This window comes from Gossypium raimondii, chromosome 11, assembly GCF_025698545.1.
Source record: "Gossypium raimondii isolate GPD5lz chromosome 11, ASM2569854v1, whole genome shotgun sequence".
NCBI classification, from domain to species: Eukaryota; Viridiplantae; Streptophyta; class Magnoliopsida; order Malvales; family Malvaceae; genus Gossypium; species Gossypium raimondii.
This window is the reverse complement of record NC_068575.1, coordinates 1,505,348-1,527,905: the sequence shown is the minus strand read 5'-3', so window position 1 is coordinate 1,527,905 and position 22,558 is coordinate 1,505,348. Positions and strand designations below refer to the sequence as shown.

The following is a 22,558-nucleotide window of genomic DNA, read 5'->3' as shown; positions in this document are numbered from 1 at the left end:
AATTTTATTGATACCTAAAACCTTAATTTTTAATATGACGCTAATATAAATTATTCTCAAAGATTAAATTATGAAAACATCAAATATCTATAAAATTACATTAATAATTATCTTATAAAAAATTTATTTAACTTTACCGTAAATGATGCATTAACCCAAAAATAAATTAGAAGATTAGAATTTAAAATTTGATTTATATAAATTCCAAGAAAGTTATGCATTTATTATGTACAAATTAATGAAATTAGTTATGAATATATATTTAAAAATAAACCAAATATAAAGCATATTTAGTTTTTTTAATACCAATTCTACATTTTGCATATTGGTAACTTTCAAACAATACAACGAAAACAGGACAAAGATTCAATCAAACTATGAACAAAAACACAAATTCAAGTAATAAAATTAGGGTTTTTTGCATTATCAACCAAAAATAATATCACAAAATTTAGGTTTTGTTTTTTCCCATGTAGTATTTTTTAAATAAATCCATTGATAGTCTAAAAAAACCAAAGTAAAAGCACTTAAACTAACTGCAAAATTTTCCTCTAGAAGACGAGTTCATGTGGTTTCATGCCGGATTTGAGTGAAAACCTAGCGGCGAGGTAGGCTTTCAATTCCGGGACTCCCTCGATCGACTTTATTAAAAAGGCATCGACGGCCTTCTGATCTTCTTTCTTATCTTCGGGTAGTTTCTTCTTGTCCTGTAATAGACGGATAACAGGGGAATCGAATTAGATAAATCCGACTAATACGGCTTAAACTATATTATAAATGCAAAACAAGAAACCGACCTCTTTCTCAGCTTCGAAAAACTCTCCCTCGGTTTTCTTCTTCTTGTTTTCTACTTCCTTGGCAAAGTACTTGTCATCGAACTTGTCTAGGTTAACCCCGGAGATGTCGATCTTGGTGGAAGTGGCAATGACGTAGGATTGGTTCACACGCCGTAGAGGAACACCGTTAATCTTGAATGGTCCTGCAATGAAAGGGAATTCCCCAAATTTAAAACAAAGGACTAGAATGAAGAATGATAGATATTCAACATAAAAAACCAAGTTGAAGAACCAGCAAAGAAATAGCAATAATCTAGCAACACTACGCTAGGAGAGCCAAATTCGGATCCCATGTCGGGAAACAAATACAATACACACAAAATCATCAAGTCAGTTCCTCGGGTTATGATTTCAGGTTATAATACACATCTATGTTAGTTGCATTGTAGTGCAAGTATTGAATATAAGTATGTTTTCATCTTTTCTATGTCTCTCCATATATATAAAGGTCCGGGTCATATTGCAAACCTATATTATGTGTAGATAGATATTCAACAAAAACAATGAGAACCGAGTTCACAAACCAGCCAAGAAATAACTAGCCACACTAAGCTAAAAGAGACAAATTTGGATACCATGTTGGAAAACAAATATAATGCACACAAAATAATCAAGTACGCCGCTCGGGTTATGATTTTGGGTTAAAATACACATCTATGTTAGTTGCACTAGTATTGAATATAAGTATGTTAGTATCTTTTCTAAGTTTCTCCATATATATAAAGGGTCTTGGTCATATCCGATAACCAATATGTCTAGATAAGTGCCGGAAATGAGTGTCGGACACGACATACTTCAAGAAAAATGTAATAACACCATTGCCATACAGCAACTTTGCATTTGAATTACACAAATATTACATTAATTAATTAATTTTTTAAACAATGAACTGCAATTGCTTTAAAATTACACTTAACACTCACTAATTCCATTTCATAAAAAAAAATCCCAAACCAAAATTCAATAAACCAAGAACAATATCACAATCAAACAAGTGATAGCAGTAAAAAAATTCCAAAAAAAAAAGCTAAAAAACTGAAAAAAAAAATACCAGTAACCAAAAGGAGCCCAGAGGTGAGTTGCTTCAAGAAAACAACTCTCTTCCCCATAAATCTCCCAGCCAACAAAATCAACACCGTTCCTGGAGTAATGCTAGCCCTAAAAAAATAAAACCCAACATTCAAAAACATATCTTTGGAGATCTACAAATTTTTTAAAAATAACATTTAAATAAAAAAAAACCTGAGCTTGGTGGGCTTGGGCTTGCGCTTATTAAGAAGCGGTTTCTTGACATCGTCGGCGGGGTAAAACTTAGGAGGCTTCTCGACGGCGGTGGCGGGTTTGGGATTGGGTTCGTGGCGGGGGAAAACGCCGCCGTTTTTGGCCTTGATTGCCCAAAGGCCACGCTTGTGGTACATTTTAGACCTTGAGTACTTACCCACACCGCGAATTAGATCTGGGTTTCGGGTCTTGATTGGGGTTTTCCTTTTGGCCGCCATTTTAGATGTAAAACCCTTTCGCAGTGCTCTGGTTCTGGTCTTTTAAATGGCGTATGATAATTTAACAATGGAGTTAATATATTGGAATTTCTAAATCTAGGGTTTTAGGGAGGTCAAGTTTTGAGTGTTAATGGGCTTTAGGATTTTGGGTTTTTTGAAGACATTGATTTTAAGAAGGCTTTAATAAAAAAATCCATTAATAATTGGGAAAACTGCATCTCACCTCAATAATTATTAATGAATTTACGTTTTAATTATACAACTTCAAAAAAGTACAAAATAATCTCTAAGTTTTTCGAAAATTTTCATTTAAGTCAAGTGAAGTACACATGGACTGCTACACAGGTTATCATGCCAACACCGTTAAAAAAAATAATATTTTAGTCTGCACTTCCTTTAAAAAAGGTAATTCGACACTTTTGAAAAATTAATGGCCAAATTTAACACTGCTTAAAATATTGATGACCAAAATAAAAAATAAAATAAAACAGACAAAAGATATAAACATTGATGATTAAATTTATAATTATACATTTTTCTTTAAAATCGAGCCAACCCGATGATACCTTTATGTCCAAGTAATAACATTTTTTACGATAATCCAAGGGATAACATTGATCATAGATAAATACCAAAACATCGTCTAGTACTGCCTGACTTAATGATTCAGGCAACAGCAATGGCAAATACAGGGGATAGTTCGGGTTTATTCAGTTAAAACATAAAATCGGATGCTCGGAAAAGTACGAATACAACATAAGAACTGGCACGAAAACAGGACAACAAGATGGGAAAGGGAAACGGGACGAACTTAGAGTGACCAGTGAATATACTGTGCCGATGTGTCATACGATCTGGAGTGTTGCTCAAGTTCCATGTGTTGCACGCTGTTTTGCTGAGGCAACTCGAGCCTGCCGAAATGTTGAGCATCAGCAGGCTCCGAGGTTTGCAAATACGGGTTTACGAATGTGTCATGCGGCATTGGTTCGGTGTTCATCATGTCGTTAACACCAAGAGCCGAAGCTCGGTTTTTGGAGCCCCATGGTTGATTTGACAGAAGAGAGAGAGCACAGCTCGAGTCACTAACTCCCGTGAAGCATTCTCCTTGAGAAGTTGCGGTCCCGGAAAAACCGGTCCCTCCTAGTGAACCTTGAAGGAAAAGATCACCCGAAGAAGGATTCTCCATGTTTTTTGGCCATGGATGATGATGTTGAAGTGACTTTTCCGGAGCTGTGTTTTGATTTCCAGGTATGCGGTCCAACGATCTCATTGTTGGCCATGCATCTTTTCCGGAAACCCTTGAATAAGCCGTGAAATCCAAGATAAAGCTTCTACCTCGACCATTGCTTTCTGCATCATAGTTGTTGAATCCGGACAACATATCAATTACACACGTAATCGGAACTGCAAGTCAGAAAAGTTCAAAAACTGTGAACTAACCGATAACAGATGAAGATAGCCTGCTGTAATGAGAGGGAAATAATGATCCAGGCGATGGTTTTCTGCGACGCTCGTTGTGACCAGCTAGCCGTCTACGGCAACTCCGTTTCGCTTTGTCGAATTCAGGAAGCTGGTGAAACCTAAATTAGAGATTAGAACAAAAGATGTTAATGTTATTACACACACAAAAAGATTCCGAATTTCTTTCATTGGAAACCAAACCCGGCAAGAACTCATAATATTCGACATGAGTATAAGGATTGGAAACCAAACCTAAAGGGAGTAGTAGGGTTAGCCCATAACTGAAATTAGGGTTCTCGATAAATACTCAAATGATTATGAGGATATGATCCTCTAACGATCCAACACCCATGCATAAACAAGCTCTAAAAAATTCTAGACCTTAGAACAATAGACACGCACTTATGTTACTCTGACTCGGACTTGATCCTATCGAAAACTTGGGTTTTATATCAAAAAGCATTGAACAAAATGGGAAACTATAATCAATGCTAAAAACCAAATAATTTAACCAAAACTTGCACTCATAGAAGCTTCAATAAACATCTCTACGATGTATCAATGCAAAGAGTAAAAGACTACTAGCTCCCATGGAACTAATAAACCAATAATCACGATAAAATCCATGTTACTCGGATTCAAGTATAAGTCTCGAATATGTATAAAACAAATGTATGTGCTTCAAAACATGATAAAAAAGCTCTTGAGGGAACTTCCGATACTTTCGGAAAAAGTTTTCGAAGTTCTGTTTATCAGGCAGCTGGCCAAACCCTCCAACAATAGTACCTTCCGTGAACCCTTTAGGGCTCTCAGCCGAGACGGAAGGCAAAACCCCACCGGCGACAATACCAACAATTGGTGGGAGTTTGACTATCTGCCTGGTAAGCGTTACTTCAAAAACTTTTCCCGAATTAGTGTGTATATATATAAGACTACGGTATGTCTGAAGTTTTTTTTTAAATTCTTCCATGTAATTAGAGGTATTGAACAGAGAATTTGAACAGGACTAATAAGTAGCAGAAAATAAAAGAGCTATCGAGTAAACTTCCGATTAATTTGGGAGAATTCTTCAAAATGACATCCCTCTTCGGGCAGTCGACTCAACCCCAACAATAGTCCCCTTCGTGAACCCTTCAAGGCTCTCAGTCGAGGTGGGAGACAAAACCTGACGACAATACCAACTATTGATGGGAGTTTGAGCGATTGTTCGACAAAGCACTTCAAAAATTTCTTCCAAATTGGAAGTCGATTTGATTGAAATACAAATAAAAAGAACTTTAATCCACTGCAACTCAAAACACTAATCAAATCAATACAAATATTAAAAAAATAGGGAAGTAAAAAGGTGAAACCTGCTACACTGCTGACAAAACCTTTGTTCAATACCAGCAACAATGGCTTTAGGTGATTTTGAATGAGTAACACAAACTTTATGCCTTGCATAATAAGCCTTAACATCACTCAGATCCACTTCACACCCTTCTACTTGACACCTCGGTGGTCGACCACCGTGAATCATCCCACCGACCCTAGGTTTCTTACAACCCAGAGGTGGTTGTGTCGGTGGTGATTGAGTCTTCATAGTTGCAGGGCCACCGTTGACAGCGGCGGAGGAATCATTGAAGTAGATATTTCGACCCAACTTCAAGGCGTTGTTGTTGAGTGAATCAATGGAAGAACCACCTGAGTCAGACAAAGAACTCGAACCCATTTCCATGAGTGACTCAGTGGTGCTCTTTCATGGGTTTTATCTTCTTTATGTTATCTCAAAACTGTAAACAGAAACACACGCTCTTACCCAATTTCAGAAAAGGTAACCAAAAATGGGGATTCTTTTGTTTTTTCCTATGAGAATAGAAATAAGGGTAAATTCCACTAGTAGTTTACTTAACTACGAAAAATTATAAAATCGTCATTAACTATTTAGTTTTATCTTTTCTGATCGCCACTCGGCTAACTATGATAACTTTTATAGTAACTTTAATTTTTAATATTTATAAATTATGTCAATTCAGTGTTAAGTCTAAAAAATTAACTTTCAAAATTTAAACATTGTGCAACCTTTTCTTTTTTTTTCCTTTTTTTGCAGTTTTGCTTTTCTTTTATTGTGTGTGTGATATTGATGTTTAATTCTAAAAGAATGAGAAAAGATGAAAATTGTTATTTTGGATTCTCGGATGTTTTCATATTTTGTTTACTTTCATTCAAATTTAGTGCTAAATTTGTTTTTTAGCTTTTAGGTAAAGAGTTACAAAGAAAAATAAAATTACAAAAAATCAAATTGCACAATGTGTAAATGTTAATTTTTTAGAATTAAGACTAAATTGATAAAATATATAAATGTTAAGGGTTAAATTTACTATTATACCAATTTAAAAGCCCGTTAGGAACTAAAAAACTAATATTAAATAATTAAGTGATCATTTTGTAACTTTTTATAGTCGAATAATTAAAAAAAATGTTAATGATTAAGGGATTACTTTGTAACTTTTTTTTAATTAGAGGATAAAAATTTCTACATTACTAATATAATTTACACAAATAAATTAAGGGTTGATTAAAAAAGAGAGAGAGAGAGAGAGAGGGAGAGAAAATATTAAAAATTTGTGGAAAAGGAGAGAGAGAATATGAATTTGCTTTGTGAGTTGACACTAAAAGTGCCAGCAATGAGAGGTGTGTATAGTGAAGAACTTCAGCTTTCAACTGTCATCTAAATAATATAATCCCCAACTCCCCCACCAAAGATTTTGGAAATGATGCTGATTTGACAGGTAAAATTTTTAATTAAGATTTATATTATCAGTTTGTTGTTTACTTTATTTGAAATTAAATAGTAAATTGATCATTTTATTAAAATTTTTTTCTATTTTTATCGCTAAAAATTGATATATTTGATAGAATAATCGACGATTACTATCTCATTCTGATGTAAAGTGACTAGTTTCTAACAATAGAAATGAATGAAACTTTTAACGAGAGGATAAATTTACTCTTTAATCTAATATACGATGACTAATTTGTCTAATTTTTGAATAGAAAGGATAAAATGCAATCCAACTTCTAGTACAAGACAAGGTTTTAATGATACTTTTACCAGATTTGACATTGTTGGTAAAGATTAAAACTTTAAATTTTGAGTAAACTCAAGTTCAGTAATCAACATGTTTGAGTTTTGACTTTACATTATATTTGTGATTATATTATATTTATATTTATATATTTAAAAAAATTGAAAATGATTTAAATTAAAATTAATTAAATTTTAAAATAATCTCAATTTCAAATGGTTTAAATTATAATGGTTAGATTTGAAATGAGAAATTTGTGTTAAAAGAACTTAATTAAATTATTAAATTAACCAATAGAGTAAAACAACTTAAATTCAATTATTAATTTGTAAGAACAGCTAAAATCAACATTTGTCCACTTAATCTAAGGATAAAAATGTTTAAATTTAATTATTAATTTGTGAATTTGGACTTGTCTATGAGTCAATTCAAGTAAAAAATTTAAGTTTGTTTTTTAGGTTTGGGTCCGGCTTGAAAAATGGATTTAAAATTTTGCCTAAACCCGACCCGAATAAAAATATTAAAACCCGAGTCCAACCCACATTAAAATTTTTTATAAAAAATATAATACGTCAAATACACTAAAATATTAAAATAAATATTTTTCAACAAAATAGAAAAAATTTAAAAATATATACTTAAATAACATTAAGTTAATAGCAACTTAAAAGAAAATATTTTTAAAATAGTAACAAAATTAATAATAAAACAAGAGTTATACAATATCTAAATAATAATAATAAAATAATAACAATATAATAGTGAAATAACAGTAAAACAATGAAAATAATAAAAACAATAACAATATTTTTTTTCCTACAAATTCAAGCCAGGTCAAACCTAGCCCAAACAAAAAAAAAATTACCCAAAGCCCAATCCATTTTAAAAACGAATTTTATTTTTTTGTCCAAACCTATTTTTCGACTCACATTTTTGCCCAAACACTCTCACTTTTTTTGTAGACCTTCAGGTTGGACGAAATGGCCATCAACAAGTCTAAAAAATTCTTTACTTTAATAATAATATTAGTTTAATCGATCAAAATCCACTATAAATAACAATTAAAATATCGAAATCTAAAAAAGAAAAATTAAATATAAGCAAAAGTATTCCATAAATTTTCAACAATAATACATAAAGCTCACCATCCATATTGCTAGAAACATGCAAAATGAACCAACATAATTAGCCATATGTATGATACATAATAAAGATGATATGCAATTTCTACGAAAGACAACCTCGCTAACTCAATTCGATTCGAAAAAAATGTTGGCATCAGCAACTCACAAGAAGGTCATCGACGCATACGAGTGCTTTCACTCCATCAGTTTTCTTCCTCCAAACCCTAAATCACACTGTAGAAGCCCTTTCTCATTGTATGGAAAGGAACAAAAACTGTGCCAAAACACACACGTTCTCGGTTTTTTGTATAATAGAAAACATTAGTAACATCATCAAATCGAAAAACCCCGAAGTTGAATTCCGAGACTACACAAACGAATCAAATGTGACAAAATGGAAAAAACGGAATCCATACACGAGCAAGCAAACAAGCATTACTTTTAGTACGAAAAAATAAGGTAAAAGACACGGTGACGGTTATTCAAAACCTCGTCATTTGCACTCAACAATAGCTTCGGCGGCCCGTTGAGGTTTGTTTTTGCGCCTGCTACCATTTTGTCGATACCCCACAGGTTTAATCGAATCATCGGTGCTTAACTTTGTCGTAATCCCATTTTCTTTCGCCTGCATTGACCTTTTCCGTTTCCGTCCGTTCTCCGTGACAGCTTGATTTTTCTTCTCCTTGATTGGAACCGAACCTTTTACATCGCCACTATCTTCTTCTGTCTTCTCCACTTTGAGTTCCTCGATGATTTCATCGTCACCACTCTCGGGATCTTCATGAGACGAAACAACAACAGCCTGCTTCTTTACTTTTCCTCTACCCCTTCTCATTGTACAAATTAATCACTTTCCAAAGCAATTTCAAACAAATTAACAAGGTTTCTGCAATTATAAAGAAACAAAAACATCGATTCAGTAAAAAGATATCAACATTCATACGATTGCGCGAAATACATATCATACCAACAATAAATTTGAGTAAACTATCAGTTGAATTACAAAAAAATTAAATAGAAAGGCAGTCACTTAGAGTCTAAATTGATCTCTGAACTTAAAAATCTTCTGAGTCCTTCAAGTATCAGTATTATATCAATCAAGTCCTTAAATCAAATTATAAACACTTGTGCACTTACTATATCGGCAACTCGAAATCTAAAGGGTTAGAAAGAACAATGCTCCTAAGATTTAAGAAGGCTACAAAAGGCATCAAATCCAATTCGTCAATACAGTAAATACACATGTGTTTTAAATATATTTCACGTCATATTTGAGCTGCATTTAACGCTTAAGCTAATGACTAAGCCAACGGAAAAACTTGATCAATACCAGGGGCGAAGGGAGGGGGGCAGGCAGGGGCCATGGCCCTCCCTAAAATGAAAAATTGCAGCTTTAGACCACCAAAATTCATAAAATCCTAAGTTAATATATGGTAAAATTATAGTTTGACCCCCAAAAATGCTAGAATTTCGATTTAATCCTTTTGAAAACCATAAAGATATAAGCCAATACAATGATGAAATTATATTTCAACTCTCATAACAATATACGCAAAAAAATTTCTTGCTTCGGCCCTAGTTGATATGATATAGACCAGCTTAAAATCCGGACCATAGTTCAAGTACTTCTAGAGAGATTAACCCTAAACTAAATGAAAAACATTCATGTAATCATTCCATCATTACAAACAAAATCATCCACCTCTTCTTAGCTTATCTTGCAAAAGATATAACAGAAGAAACTGTATGCGTATGTATGTGTCTATGCATATATACATATATATAAAGTTCCCATTTCTAAGAAACTTTGAAGAACTCACCTAAAACAGAAGAGAAAATCCTAAATGATTCATCCAACAACAGATTTTGCCCCTTTTGAAATCAATAAGAAATGAAAATTTCCTGGATTTGGAATCCTCTTTCTATTTCCCTACATTTTCTGGGAAAAAAATAATCAAAAGCATAAGAAAGAGAGTAAAGCAACCTAATTTCAAACTGTATTTAACCCAACAATAAATCCATGTAATCTTCAATTTTCAGTAACTAACTAACAAAAGATTGAGTAAAGCAAAAGCTTTATTGATTTTTTTCAATTAAGTCCATAGAGATTTCAAATCTATAACCCAAAATAGCTATATATATTCTTCATTGACTATAATTACACCACCAAACACAGCTTTAACTTCACATAAAGCAAGTACAACATAAATGAAATGATGAAGCTCACCTTGAAATATAGATCAATGATCTGCATCTTTGAAACAAATCCCATTGTATAAATCAATGAAGCTACTAAATCCCCAATAAAAAAAGTTGGGTTTTTGCTCTTTCTTTCAATGGATTCTTTTTTCAAATGTGAAGGCCATTAAAGGACAAAACGGAAGCTTCTCTTTTTTTCTTTTTTTTTAAACTATGATCTGAATGAGAAACAGAGGGGGGAAAACCCAGATCAGATCATGTGGTGTAAGTTAAAAAAGATGAACAATTAGGAAATTTTTTTGGAGAAAAAATAAAATAAAATCAGCGGCTTTTTTGCTTTGCTTACTGTTTAAGAAGAAATTTATGAATCTTGTGTTCACCCATTTTTATTAGATCATTTTATCTCAAGCTGACAGTGGGTGTGGGTTTGGGTGGGTTTGACTTACACGTGTCCGGTGATTTCAGCTTAACTTTAGTGTTTGCACACTGTATTTTCATCCGTTGGATTGGGATTCTGTGAGCTTGGGGTTGGTTTTTGAATAATACACAACAATAGGGTAAATAAAAATCGATTCGATTTAAAAAAATAAAAGTTAGAAAATAGATTAGAATAATTTGATATAAATCAAGTTATTCTAGTCAACTTGAATAAATAATTCGAGTTTGAGTCTAGTTAAATTTTACAATTCAAATAACAAATTAATGTAAATATTATTTTGGTCCCTGTCAATTTTGAAAATGAATAAATCGATCTCTTTCTCAACAAAATTACAAAGATTCAAAAATTTATAAAAATTTCAAAATTTATATTTGTTTATATTTTATAAAATATGAAAAAATCTAAAAAATATATAAAGAATGTTAAAGTTTTAAATTTTTCTAAAATAATAATTTTGTTGACCTAAATAAGTTAATTAATGATTTAAGTTTATCATAATAAAATATTTTTTATTTTGCTTTGAATTTTTTTAAATATATATAGTTTCAAATTTATGTGCTCTAATATAGAATTAGTTATACTCTAACAACATTTTAATTTGACATATTTTAATTTTTTTTAAATTTAACTTGAACAATTTCCCTTGATTCGACTTAATTCAGTTTGAAAAATTTTCAAATCAATTTAGAATAATAAAATAGGACTCGTCAACTCGATTAACTCAAAGTCTTTTCATTCGACTCGATTTAATCGAACACTCACCCTTATGGAAAATGATCATTTTTTTTCTGTAAATGTGCTTGATAGGAAAGAGAAAAAATGAAAAAAAAAATTCTTTTCATCTATTGCTCGATAGAGTTGAAAAATGAAATGAAATAAAATAAAACATTTGAAAAATGAATAATTTTGAACTAATATGTAATTTTTTCTCATTTTCTCTTCTCTCAGTCATTCCAAGTTGGAATGATTGATTTTTATGCGTTATGATAAAAAATGATTATTCCTCATACTTTATTTCCTCTTATTTTTCTTCTCAACCAAAGATACTCAAATTTCATTCTCCACTTTTCCACCTAACCAAAGATACTCTTGGTGATCGTTTGAATTATAGATTCATGAGTTACCAAGAATTTTTTTACGATTCATGAAAACCTTTTTAAGGTTCGTGATTATAATAATATCATTTTAAAATTGAAATTGAAATTTCTCCTTAAGAATGCAACGTGGATTATCATTGCATCCATATTCAAATATAAATTTAAATTTGAGTGTAGGTATCACATAAAAGTATGTATTGGACTGAATATATATATATATATATATATATATATATATATATATATATAAAATCTTTTAGGATTATTAAAATTGGTAAAAGCACATTTGCAGTTTCTCACAATTTCAATATTGAACAAATTAGTCCCTCTATAAAAATAGAGCAATTTAATTTCTATCAATTTAAAAGTAAGCAACTAATTAAGGACATGTGTTAATGTTTTCCATCAATTGTATATAAATTTTAATCGTGAATGTTTATATATTCTATGTAACTATTGATAGAATCGATAAATGTTTATATATTCTATGTACAATTGATTTCGGATATTTTAAAAAATTGATTTATTAAATATTAAAATCGAAAGAAATTAAATTCAAAATATAAATACATTAATGAAATTTGACGTCATAAAACTTTAAAAAAAAAACTGTAACATGATTCAATGAATTATTGTTGAATTATATAATCCAAACTCTTCATTTACATGCACAGCTCTTTACATCTCCTTCTTAAAGCAAAGAAAACACTATTAATTTCTCGAGAAAAGAATGCCCAAAATCAAAGATCCAATCCTAAAAAAAACCAAACAAAGAAATGATGAACAAACTGATCAAAACGAAGCTAGTTCTGGGTAGGATTCGAAACACTAGTTGGTGCTTCCCTTAAACTTGGCTCCACAGCTTTCTTGGGCTCTTCAATGGCGCCACCATTGATGAACTTGCTTTGAGTTTTACCAGTAGGAAATGAAGAAGAAGAAGACAATACCATCTTTCTTGAAATCTGATACAATATTTCTCCATGGCAGGTGAGACTCAATGAAGAACATATTAAGAATATGTGCAATATAATTAAAGCATGGAAAGCTATTGAATTCATTAGAATTGCAGAGAAGGAGAAGAGGAAGAAAGATTATAGTGAATTAAAGAGAGAAAATGAATGATTCAAAAGGATCTGGAAAACTTTGGAGTTGGTTTGTTTTTAAGGGTCAAGAACATGCATGCGTGCTCTTTTTGCACGTGGTTTGCCCATAAGCCCTCCACTAGCATATCATGTATATACATAATTTAACTTAAACAAAATAAATAGAATATGATGATATGAATGAAATTTTTAAATTCCATATATTACAAATAATTAGTATGTGAAATTATATATAGGTTGTATATATCTTTTTTAAGAGAGGGTCGAATTTAAATTATACTTTTTTATGATTAGTAAAAATTAAAATTTATCATTTTAATAGTTTATACATTTATAATTTTTAAATGATTAAATCAAATAACGTTTTGAGGGCTAAAGTGTAATTTTATCATTACTAATTTAAAATTTTAGAAATTATTAAGAAGTCTTTTTAAGGGGCTAGGGCCCCTGCTAGAGGTGCTCATGGGCCGGGCGGCCCGGGAAATATGGGAGGGTTCGGGTAAAAATATAGGCCTGAAATATGGGCTTGGGCAAAACAACGAGGCCCGTTTAGAAAACAGGCTGGGCCTCGAGCATCACTTTTTTGGCCCAATCTCGGCCCGAATATAATAAATATTTTTATTTTTTTATTTTTAAAATATTTTTAAAATATTTTTTTTAAAATTTTTTATTTTAAAATATTTTTTAAAATTTTTTAATTTTAAAATATTTTTAAAATACTTTTTTTAAATTTTTTAAAATAAATTTTTGGTGTTTATTAAAAAATGGGCCAGGCCGGGCCGGGCTCATGAATTTTTCCCGGGTTGAGCCTAGACAAAATTTTAGGCCCATATTTTGGGCCGAGTCGAAATTTTTTTATGGGCCCGGCCCAAACCCAGCGCATGAGCACCTCTAGCCCCTGCCAACCCTTCTGACTTCACCACTGATTAGGAATGACTTGGTAGCACGCGAAGAATTATTAGAGTTGAAACTTGTGATTTGAAACGCTTTTCAATACTTAAGTCAGTAAAGATTCAAAGGAGACAAAGGCTTGAGGGATATAATAGAATGATACTAATAAAGATGACCTTTGTAACTATTATATCTTCCTCTTTATAGTCGAACTTTACCTTCATTCTTTTTACTACTCCGTGAGTCGCTTTCCGACCCAAAAATACTTGATCATAATCCTTTTGTAAATTTTTTTTGATAATATCAAATGACATTCATTTCATAAAGGTGAAATGTAGAACAGTAGAAGTGTACATATTCTTATTTAGAGCCAACTTTCCCATGCAAAATAGAGTTTCATAACTATGCATAGATCAAACTTAAAGTGTTATACTAAATTTAAGAGTGATTTTTGTTCGGTTTTGCAAGATTTTCTGAATCATATAATTCAATTTAGTTTGGTTTGATTCTCAATTTTTTGTATTATTATTATTATTATTATTATTATTATTATTTACTTGAAGAAAGATCATCAAAAGAAAAGATTCAAAAACAAGAGAGATTAAAGAAAAAGAAAAAATAGTATTATCGTGACCAAAAAACACTAACAGTAGTCATGCTATCAACCTTATTCCAATCTTATGTTTTATTTGGTATGTAAATAACATGGATTCAAATTCTGTCGTCCTCTTGATATCTCCAGTTGTAATGATAAAGAAAAGAAAAAGTTTTAGCTATCTAAATACTATGGGTAAATACATAATTAATCATCAAATTTTATTAAGTTTTCATTTTAATCACAGAAATAATTTTTTTTCAAATATAGCACTATTATTAGATAGTTTTCTTGTTTTAGTCTCTCAACTTCAATAATTTTCATTTTGGTCACTCACTGTTAATTGGGCTAACACAATGCTATTATACAGTCAATTTTAGTCACCCAACTTTAATAAATTTATTATTGTGGTCACTCATTTTCTATTCTTTTAGAATTAAATTTATTTTTCAAAAGAAAAGAAAAAAAGATTTTTTATAGTGGATTGAGCTATTCATAAAACCTAGGCAATTCCTATAAAAATACAGATTTTCTCAGTAAAAGCCCAAGTATTTCCTATGAAAACTTAGGATTTTCTTTGTAAAAGCACATGTAATTCTCTACAAAAAAAGTTTATCTCTTTTATTAGAAAAAATAAAGGAATTTAAAAATTAAAATGATTTTCCTCTAAAATTAGTTTTTCCCATTTTACTGAAAATTAAAATTAATTTTAAAAGGAAAAAAGTAAAGGAAATTAAAAACATAAAATGTTTTTTAAATCCCAAGTGTTTCCCATTTTATTAAAAAATAAAATTAATTCTAAAAAATAAGTAACTAAAATAAAAATTTATTAAAGTCGGTGACTAAAAAACTATCTAAAGACGGTGCTATATTTAAGATTTTTTTATCTTAGTGACTGAAATAAAATTTACTAAAATTAAATAACTAATTATATAATTTACATAAATATTAATTTAAATGGTATGTATATTACATACTTTTGAAGATTATAAAATCATGAGGATTTAAGTAAATCAGTGTGAAACAAAATCTATACCCATTTCAATTTTCAAGAACTCACTTTATAAGCCAATGAAAGATGTTTTTGTTAACTCGAGTTTAAGGATCGGATCGAATGGATTTGGATCAGATTTAAGCATAATTAATATTAATATACTTTTTATTTGCTTAAACTCGTTAGGCTCAAAATATGAGTCTAAAATTTTATGTAAATTTACCCGTATTTATAAATTACTAACTTAAGCTCATTTTAGACTCACTCATATATTTTTTTATTTTTAAAATCACATTTATATTATTTTTAAGTTAATATATTTTTATTTATTAAAATTTTATATATAGGCAACTTAATATTTCTTTTAATATGTTTAAATCATAATATTAAATATTATTATATATTTATGTCTCATTTGGTTACTATTGTAATAACACGAGAAAAATAGTTTATTTATAAAGCATGTATTATAATAGTTAGATGTAAATAAAAATATGTTCAATACTGATTTACAATTGAAATTAGATAGATAGGTAATAACTCTTGTAAAAAATAAGACCGCTTTAACACAGGTGAAAAATTTTCCTTCTCTGTGCTACAAAAAATCGTAGGAGTGGCTAAATATTATCAATTGCTTTAGTTTAATACTAACTCATATGATAAAATGTGTGAAAAATAATACTCCTACCAAATGTATTTATGCGTTGTAAATTACATAATATAAAAAAATAACATAATATAATACATTAGAAACTTAGAAAATAGATCGAGCCAGGCTCAAGTCTTTAATGCTTGAGCCTAAGTCCGCCTTGCATATTAAAACGGACCTATTTTTTTTTATCCAAGACCATTTTCAAGTTTAATATTTTTAATCAAACCTTCTTAAATTTCAAGTAAGTTTTTAGGCTTGAGTGGATAACTCGACTCTAGATTGAATGACCCTATAGTTACCAATGTAAAAGCTTTCTCATAAAGCTCAAAGGTTTAAATTTGCCCCTAGTTGGTTTTTTAAATTAACAAATAAGAGTTGTTCCTAAATACGGATTGTTTTGATCAATTTCGAATATCAAAATTTTTTAATATAATTATTTTTCATAGAAGTTGTTCTAAACAAAAGTGGTTTATCGTGACGCTTTTCTTGAAAATAATGTTTTAAACAACGATACTTATTTTGAATATTAATTGTTCTCAAATAACAACTATATTGAATAACAATTTTTCTGAACTAGAGCCCTATTTTAAAACCGGCCAACGAAGAAATTGATGATTGGTCTATTCCATCTAGCCAAGTTATTGGAACCTTTATGTAAAATCAAATAAATCAAAATTTTAACTTCAATATCACTTCTAACTAGGAGCAAAGCTATAAAAAAATTTTAAGGGCGAACGAAATTTTATTATTTTAATAGTTTATATCTTTATAATTTTAATGATTAAATTAAATTTTTATAATTTTAGGGAACCAAAGTATAATTTTACCTTTATTAATTTAAAATTTTAAAAATTTTAAAGGGCTTAAATAATAATTTTCTATTTTAGGGTTACCCTAGATTCCCTATGCTTCTAACAAAACACAAGAGAAACTTCATATAATCACTTTCTTCCTTAATTAAAAATATGGGTGACTAACTTATTTTTTATCTTCCTCCTTTATTAGTACACCTAATTAATTAGAAGTATAATGTGAACTTAAAAGGATTTGAATTTTTTTATATAATTTGGATTATATAAATAATAAAAATAAAAATAATTTTACCGTTTTATAGATTCACATGTTAAAGTTACTATACTCTTTAATACAAAAAAATTATTGCTAAATTAATTTTAAATAATAAAATATTAGCAAATATAAAAACCTAAGTATAGTTTTCACTAATCAAATTTCCCTTTCTTTAGTTACAACACTTCACATCCACTAATGACTTATACGGATCTTTCTTTTCCTTTCTCCAATAAATAGTTATTTATTCCAATATCAAAAAGTATTCACGATTTATTATTACAACATTTCACTTTCTACTAACATATTTCCTTTCTTTTGATGATATTTTATATTTATTAGATTATTAGTGAAAAATAAAATTATATTTAAAAATTAAAATAAAAATAAATTATGCGTGTATTTAGTTCTTTTTATATAAAAGATATAAAAGATAAAAACATCCTCAAACTAATATAATTTACTTTGTAAGGTGAATGTATCTAAGTTATTACAGATTTAAGTAATGACGGAGCTGGGGAGTGGCAGGGCCCAGCCCCTCTTAAAATTTTATATTTAGGCCCTTTATAATTTATAAAATTTTAAATTAGTAATGGTAAAATTTTACTTCAGCCCTATAAAATGATGGAAATTTGATTTAATCTTTTAAAAATTATAAAGATATAGACTATTAAAATGGTGAAATTACATTTTTACTATCGTAAAAATATACAATTTAATTCAGCCCCCCAAACAAAATTTCTAGCTCCGCCACTGGATTTAAGTTAATATCCGATTGACTCGTTATATCAACTAAATGAAGCACTCAATGTATTATATAAATATAAATTTTAATAAATTTAATTAGATAAAATTTAACATATTCGTATATTGATATTATATATATTATTTTTCATATCATATTTTCATGTTGGGTTTTAGTTAATAATTTGAATTATATAAAAATGAGATATCATATCATATTTTAGTATATTAAAATAATTCTTCACTGATAATTATTTATTATAACAGCAATAAATAATAAATACTTTTAACCGGTTTACCCAATTTAATAATTTTAAAAGAAAATAGGAGAAAAAAGGAAGGAGAAGAATTGCGGCACTTGCTTTTAGATCATTGCAATTTTTGCTCTTGATAATTATTAACTATCTAATTTAATTTTTTAACCTCTTAATTGATGAAAAATTACATTATAATGTCTTCAAAAATAATAATTCAAATTAAGTATTTTATAAAAAGAATTTAAATTTTACCGCTTGAAATTTTATAACTTTTGTGATAGCCCTTTAAGAAAAATTTATAACTTTATCCCAAACCTATACAATGGGGAAATTATCACTTTAGTTTATGAATATGAAGTCACATCATCAATATCAACTATGAAGTCATACTAAAGACAGTAATACATTGAAAAGAAAAGAAAATCTAAAATATTTTCTAAAACATCAGAAACTTCTATAAAATATAAAAAAATTAAAACTTATTTTTTTAAAATATAATATATATTTGAAATTGTAGCTATGCAAAAAAAATTTATTAAAATCATAAAATTCTAAACCATGCCTATATTTCCAATGACAAACTTTTAAAAAGATTGATGATATTTTGAAATTATTAATTCTTTTTTAGATTATAAACATGCATAAAATATAAAAAGAATTGAAAATGTTCAAGAAAAAACTTTAAAATTTTTAAAAATAAAAAGATTCTAAAAACATCTAAAAATTATTTTATGAAATTATAATAATGCAAAAATTATAAAAACTTAAAATATTCTTTAAAAAATCAATAATTAAGTAAGTAAAATGACTATATAATTAAACAAAAAAAATCGTCTATTGAGTCTTAGCTTGATTGATATGGGCATTGTTGTCAATGTAGGAGAACGAGAGTTCGAGTACTCTAAAACTCGTTATCCTCTTATTTATGGATTGAAAACGAACTATGGGTAGTTTTGAGTCTTATCTAGATTGACATGAGCATTATTACTAATGCAGAAGGACGTAGGTTCAAAACCTATAACGAGATTAATAGGAAAAAGGAAAGTATAAAAGAGTAGCGACTAAAACTTATTTTAATAATCTAATGTTTTAAACATATTTATTAATATATAATAAAAAAATGAGAGAAATATGGGCACCAAAATCTCTTTGCACCACGAAAGATCACAAAAGCCTTATCTTATCCAAGTATAGCGTGGAAGGTTCTCTAATATGTTTATTATGTTTAAATTTCTTACCAAATTATAGAGTTAGCCTTAGAGGTAATCATGGTCTTTGACTAAGGACTTCTACTTCTAACCTTGTTTTTAGAAGGTTTTTTTTTCTTTAAGCTTCTACCAACTATTGTGTTTTCAACATCACTTTAATAGTCATTGTTTTATATATTTTTAATTATACGATCAAAATAGAAATTTCTCGATAATTAGATGATTAACGATGTAGTTTATCTCGAATATATTTGAAGAATAATGATTTAATAATCCACGTTGTTGTAGTTTACTGAGTTAATCGTGGGTGACTTAAATAATCAATTTCAAATAATCGAATTATCAAATCGTAACTTTTCAAATTGAATAACTAAATTATAAATTTAATGATATTTGAGTGACTATATATATAATTTATCCAAAATTTACCCAAAATTTACCCTTTGTTCTTTTCTTAACAATTGAAGCATGTATCGATAAAAAGTGTTTTTAAAATGTTCGAGAGACGTCAATTGAATTATACATAAGATAATAATTTTTTAAATTTAAATTTACCTGATATTAATCTCAATTTTAATTTTTATTTTAATATTTTATAATTTTAAAATATTGTTGACATGACCTTGTCAATATAAGATGCACGTGGATTACCACGTGGGCTAACACACAAATATTGTTAAAATTAATATTTTGTTAATATTTTTGTTAAAAATGATTTTACTCTTTTAAATGTACTTAAAGGTTAAGTTTAGCTCAAAAATAATAAGAGTCAAATCGATAAAAACGTAAGTATTAAGGATTAAATTTATGATTATGCCATTGTTAAACCGCTAAAAGATTATAATTTTGTATGTCTAATTGTTCTGTTTTAAGTTATAACAATCTTAGTAGAATCAATAGTTATAAGCATTGAAATGAATAATTAATTCAGCTTGGACTAATTAATCAAAATAAATCTAAAATATCTAAAATGTAAACGAATAAAGCATTTGATAAATAGTTCAATTTTTATTTATTTATATTTATTTATCTAAGCTAAATAAATGGACATAAATAAAATTTTAAAACTTATTTATTAAAATATTATATTTAAAATTTTAATGGAATTAATTTTGAATTTGATTTTTAGACTGAATTTTTCTACTCTTTATAGAAGTTGAAAAAGTAAATGAAGTCCAAAAAGATGGAAGAGAGAAATAGTTGTTGTAATCTTTGCTGCAGTTGGTTTAATGACATGTGTAAAGCTTAATCTTAGATAGTTGTAATTAGTTGTTAATCGATTGAGTCTTAATTCGGTTGGTATTGATATTGATGTGGGTCCGAGTGCGTTGAAGCGCATTATCCTCCTATTTATGAATTGGGGAGGAACTATAAATAGTCCCTTATAAAAACATAAAACAATGATTTGATTATTGAAATATTTAGGTTGTAAATAAATACAACGGTCGACTAATAATTTATGAACAACTCAATTTATGTTCATTCATGAATAATATTTCGAGGCTCGTTTATTAAACAAATTGAATAAGAATAAAGCTTGTTTATGCTTGTGTAATGTTCATTTCATAAATTATTTAAAGCTTGTTCATTATTCGATTGGTATATATTAATGAAATTATTATTTTTTGTGTGCCTATTTTATTTATTTATGGTATAATTATTACTATTTATATTTTATATCTAAAATTAAGATATATGTTTATTGTTCATGAACATGTTTATTTAACATAAAAAACAAATATGTACACACGTAATTTTAAAATGAACACAAACGCAACTTTGAGATTCTTAACGAGCACAAATAAACTGAACACAAACAAACTTAAAAATAAACAAATGAACATGAACAAAAACTCGTTTGCTAACGTTTGATTCATTTACAACCCCAGAAATGTCACGAACATCAAAAGTTAACATTTAAATATATTAAAAGTCACATTTAAAATATAACGAGTATGGTTTCCACCCACGCTTCACGTTGGGTTAAGTATTTGTTTCTTGACTAAATCAGAGTAAAAATTTAAAGGTTACAATTTGCTCAAAGTTCTTGTACTCTTCGTATATTTGAAAATTAATCCCCATACTTTTATTTTCAAGAATTTAATCCTCTACTTTTTGAATTTAGGTTCATTTGTTAACACTGTTAAAATTATTGTGTTGAATTTGCTGGCGTGGCCTTTTGAATTTAAAAAGAAAAACAATAACATTGCAACGAAGCTGAGTTTAATAAAGAATTCTTAAAAGAATCACACCACCATTTTAATTAGAACAAAGTATTTAAACTGACTAATGGCGTTATAAAAATTAAAGTAAATTACATCAAAATCAAAATTAAAGTAAATAGATTAAATCTTAAATTTGAGCGAAATATAGAAATTAAATTGAAATTTAACCGTTTTATAATATTAAAAAGTAGAGGGATTGGAATTGAATTCACTCATCATATTCTCATAAGAACAATATACAGGTGTCAATTGTGGAAGACCTTAGGCTATTGATTAAGCTTTTAACTACATTTAAATTTAAAAAAAAGAAGTTGGATTCCTTATTAAAACCAGGGATACAATTTAATGAGCAATACTTCTCTTGTATCTTCTCCTCCTCCTTTTGTCCTTCAATTTCCTAAACTATACTTCACATATTAAAAGTACTTTATGGTTAATATAGTATGTAAGGGTTATACAACCTCTCTAATACTAAATCCCACTTTTGAAGATATGTCGATGTTAAGAAATAGATAAATAAACACATAAGAATTTACGTGAAAAATTCTCAAATTGGAGGAAAATCGTGATTATTGTGAAAGATAAAGAGAAAATTGTTATAACACAAAGACTATTCTCTCGACCCAAAGCTCCAAAGTAAATATTTAACTATACCCGTCAAACACTCCAATTTTTTTTTCTGAAAAATCTAAATACAATGCTTAACACTTGAATTTATCTAATTTTAAACCAAATACTCGAGCTCCTTATATAAACTTGAAAACAAGATTAACAGTAGAGGGCTGGCAGGAGCTCCACCCCCTAAATTGGAATTTTAAATTTTGACCTCTCAAATATATAAGTTATTAAAATGGTAGAATTATATTTTAACTCTCATAAAACTATACAATTTAATTCTGGCTCTCGAAAATTTTTTCCAACTTCCTACTTGAAATCCCTTTACCTTTATAAGATATGTAAATTTTCCTTATTTTCTTTCTTCCAACATTTTCAATCTAACCTCAAATATCTTGGGCTTCATTAATAATTAATTTTATTTAAGGCTAATAGACTTTGATGCAATGTTATTCAAAATGTAGTGGCTACAAGTGATGCAAT

General features: G+C 28.7%; 3 protein-coding genes across 4 annotated transcripts; all 3 read right to left on the bottom strand.

Moving 5' to 3' along the window:
• Positions 1-400: 400 nt before the first annotated feature.
• Positions 401-2,400, bottom strand: LOC105761668 (60S ribosomal protein L6-1). The gene is made up of 4 exons (XM_012579541.2): positions 2,079-2,400; positions 1,888-1,994; positions 798-979; positions 401-707 (listed from the first exon to the last, which is right to left on the bottom strand). The coding sequence occupies exons 1-4, from the start codon at positions 2,333-2,335 to the stop codon at positions 552-554; spliced, it is 702 nt and encodes a 233-aa protein (XP_012434995.1). The 5' UTR covers positions 2,336-2,400; the 3' UTR covers positions 401-551.
• A 413-nt stretch (positions 2,401-2,813) lies between these two features.
• Positions 2,814-5,634, bottom strand: LOC105761667 (squamosa promoter-binding-like protein 14). Its single transcript, XM_012579540.2, has 3 exons — positions 5,149-5,634; positions 3,776-3,915; positions 2,814-3,685 (listed from the first exon to the last, which is right to left on the bottom strand). The coding sequence occupies exons 1-3, from the start codon at positions 5,511-5,513 to the stop codon at positions 3,147-3,149; spliced, it is 1,044 nt and encodes a 347-aa protein (XP_012434994.1). The 5' UTR covers positions 5,514-5,634; the 3' UTR covers positions 2,814-3,146.
• Positions 5,635-7,941: 2,307 nt separating this feature from the next.
• Positions 7,942-10,558, bottom strand: LOC105761669 (uncharacterized). Of its 2 annotated transcripts, XM_052622974.1 has the most exons (3): positions 10,216-10,558; positions 9,809-9,927; positions 7,942-8,874 (listed from the first exon to the last, which is right to left on the bottom strand). In XM_052622974.1, the coding sequence occupies exon 3, from the start codon at positions 8,821-8,823 to the stop codon at positions 8,482-8,484; it is 342 nt and encodes a 113-aa protein (XP_052478934.1). In that variant the 5' UTR covers positions 8,824-8,874; positions 9,809-9,927; positions 10,216-10,558; the 3' UTR covers positions 7,942-8,481. The 2 variants fall into 2 exon arrangements, with proteins under 2 accessions (XP_052478934.1, XP_012434996.1); XM_012579542.2 differs by lacking the exon at positions 9,809-9,927 and having other exon boundaries at positions 10,216-10,557.
• Between the last annotated feature and the right edge of the window lie 12,000 nt (positions 10,559-22,558).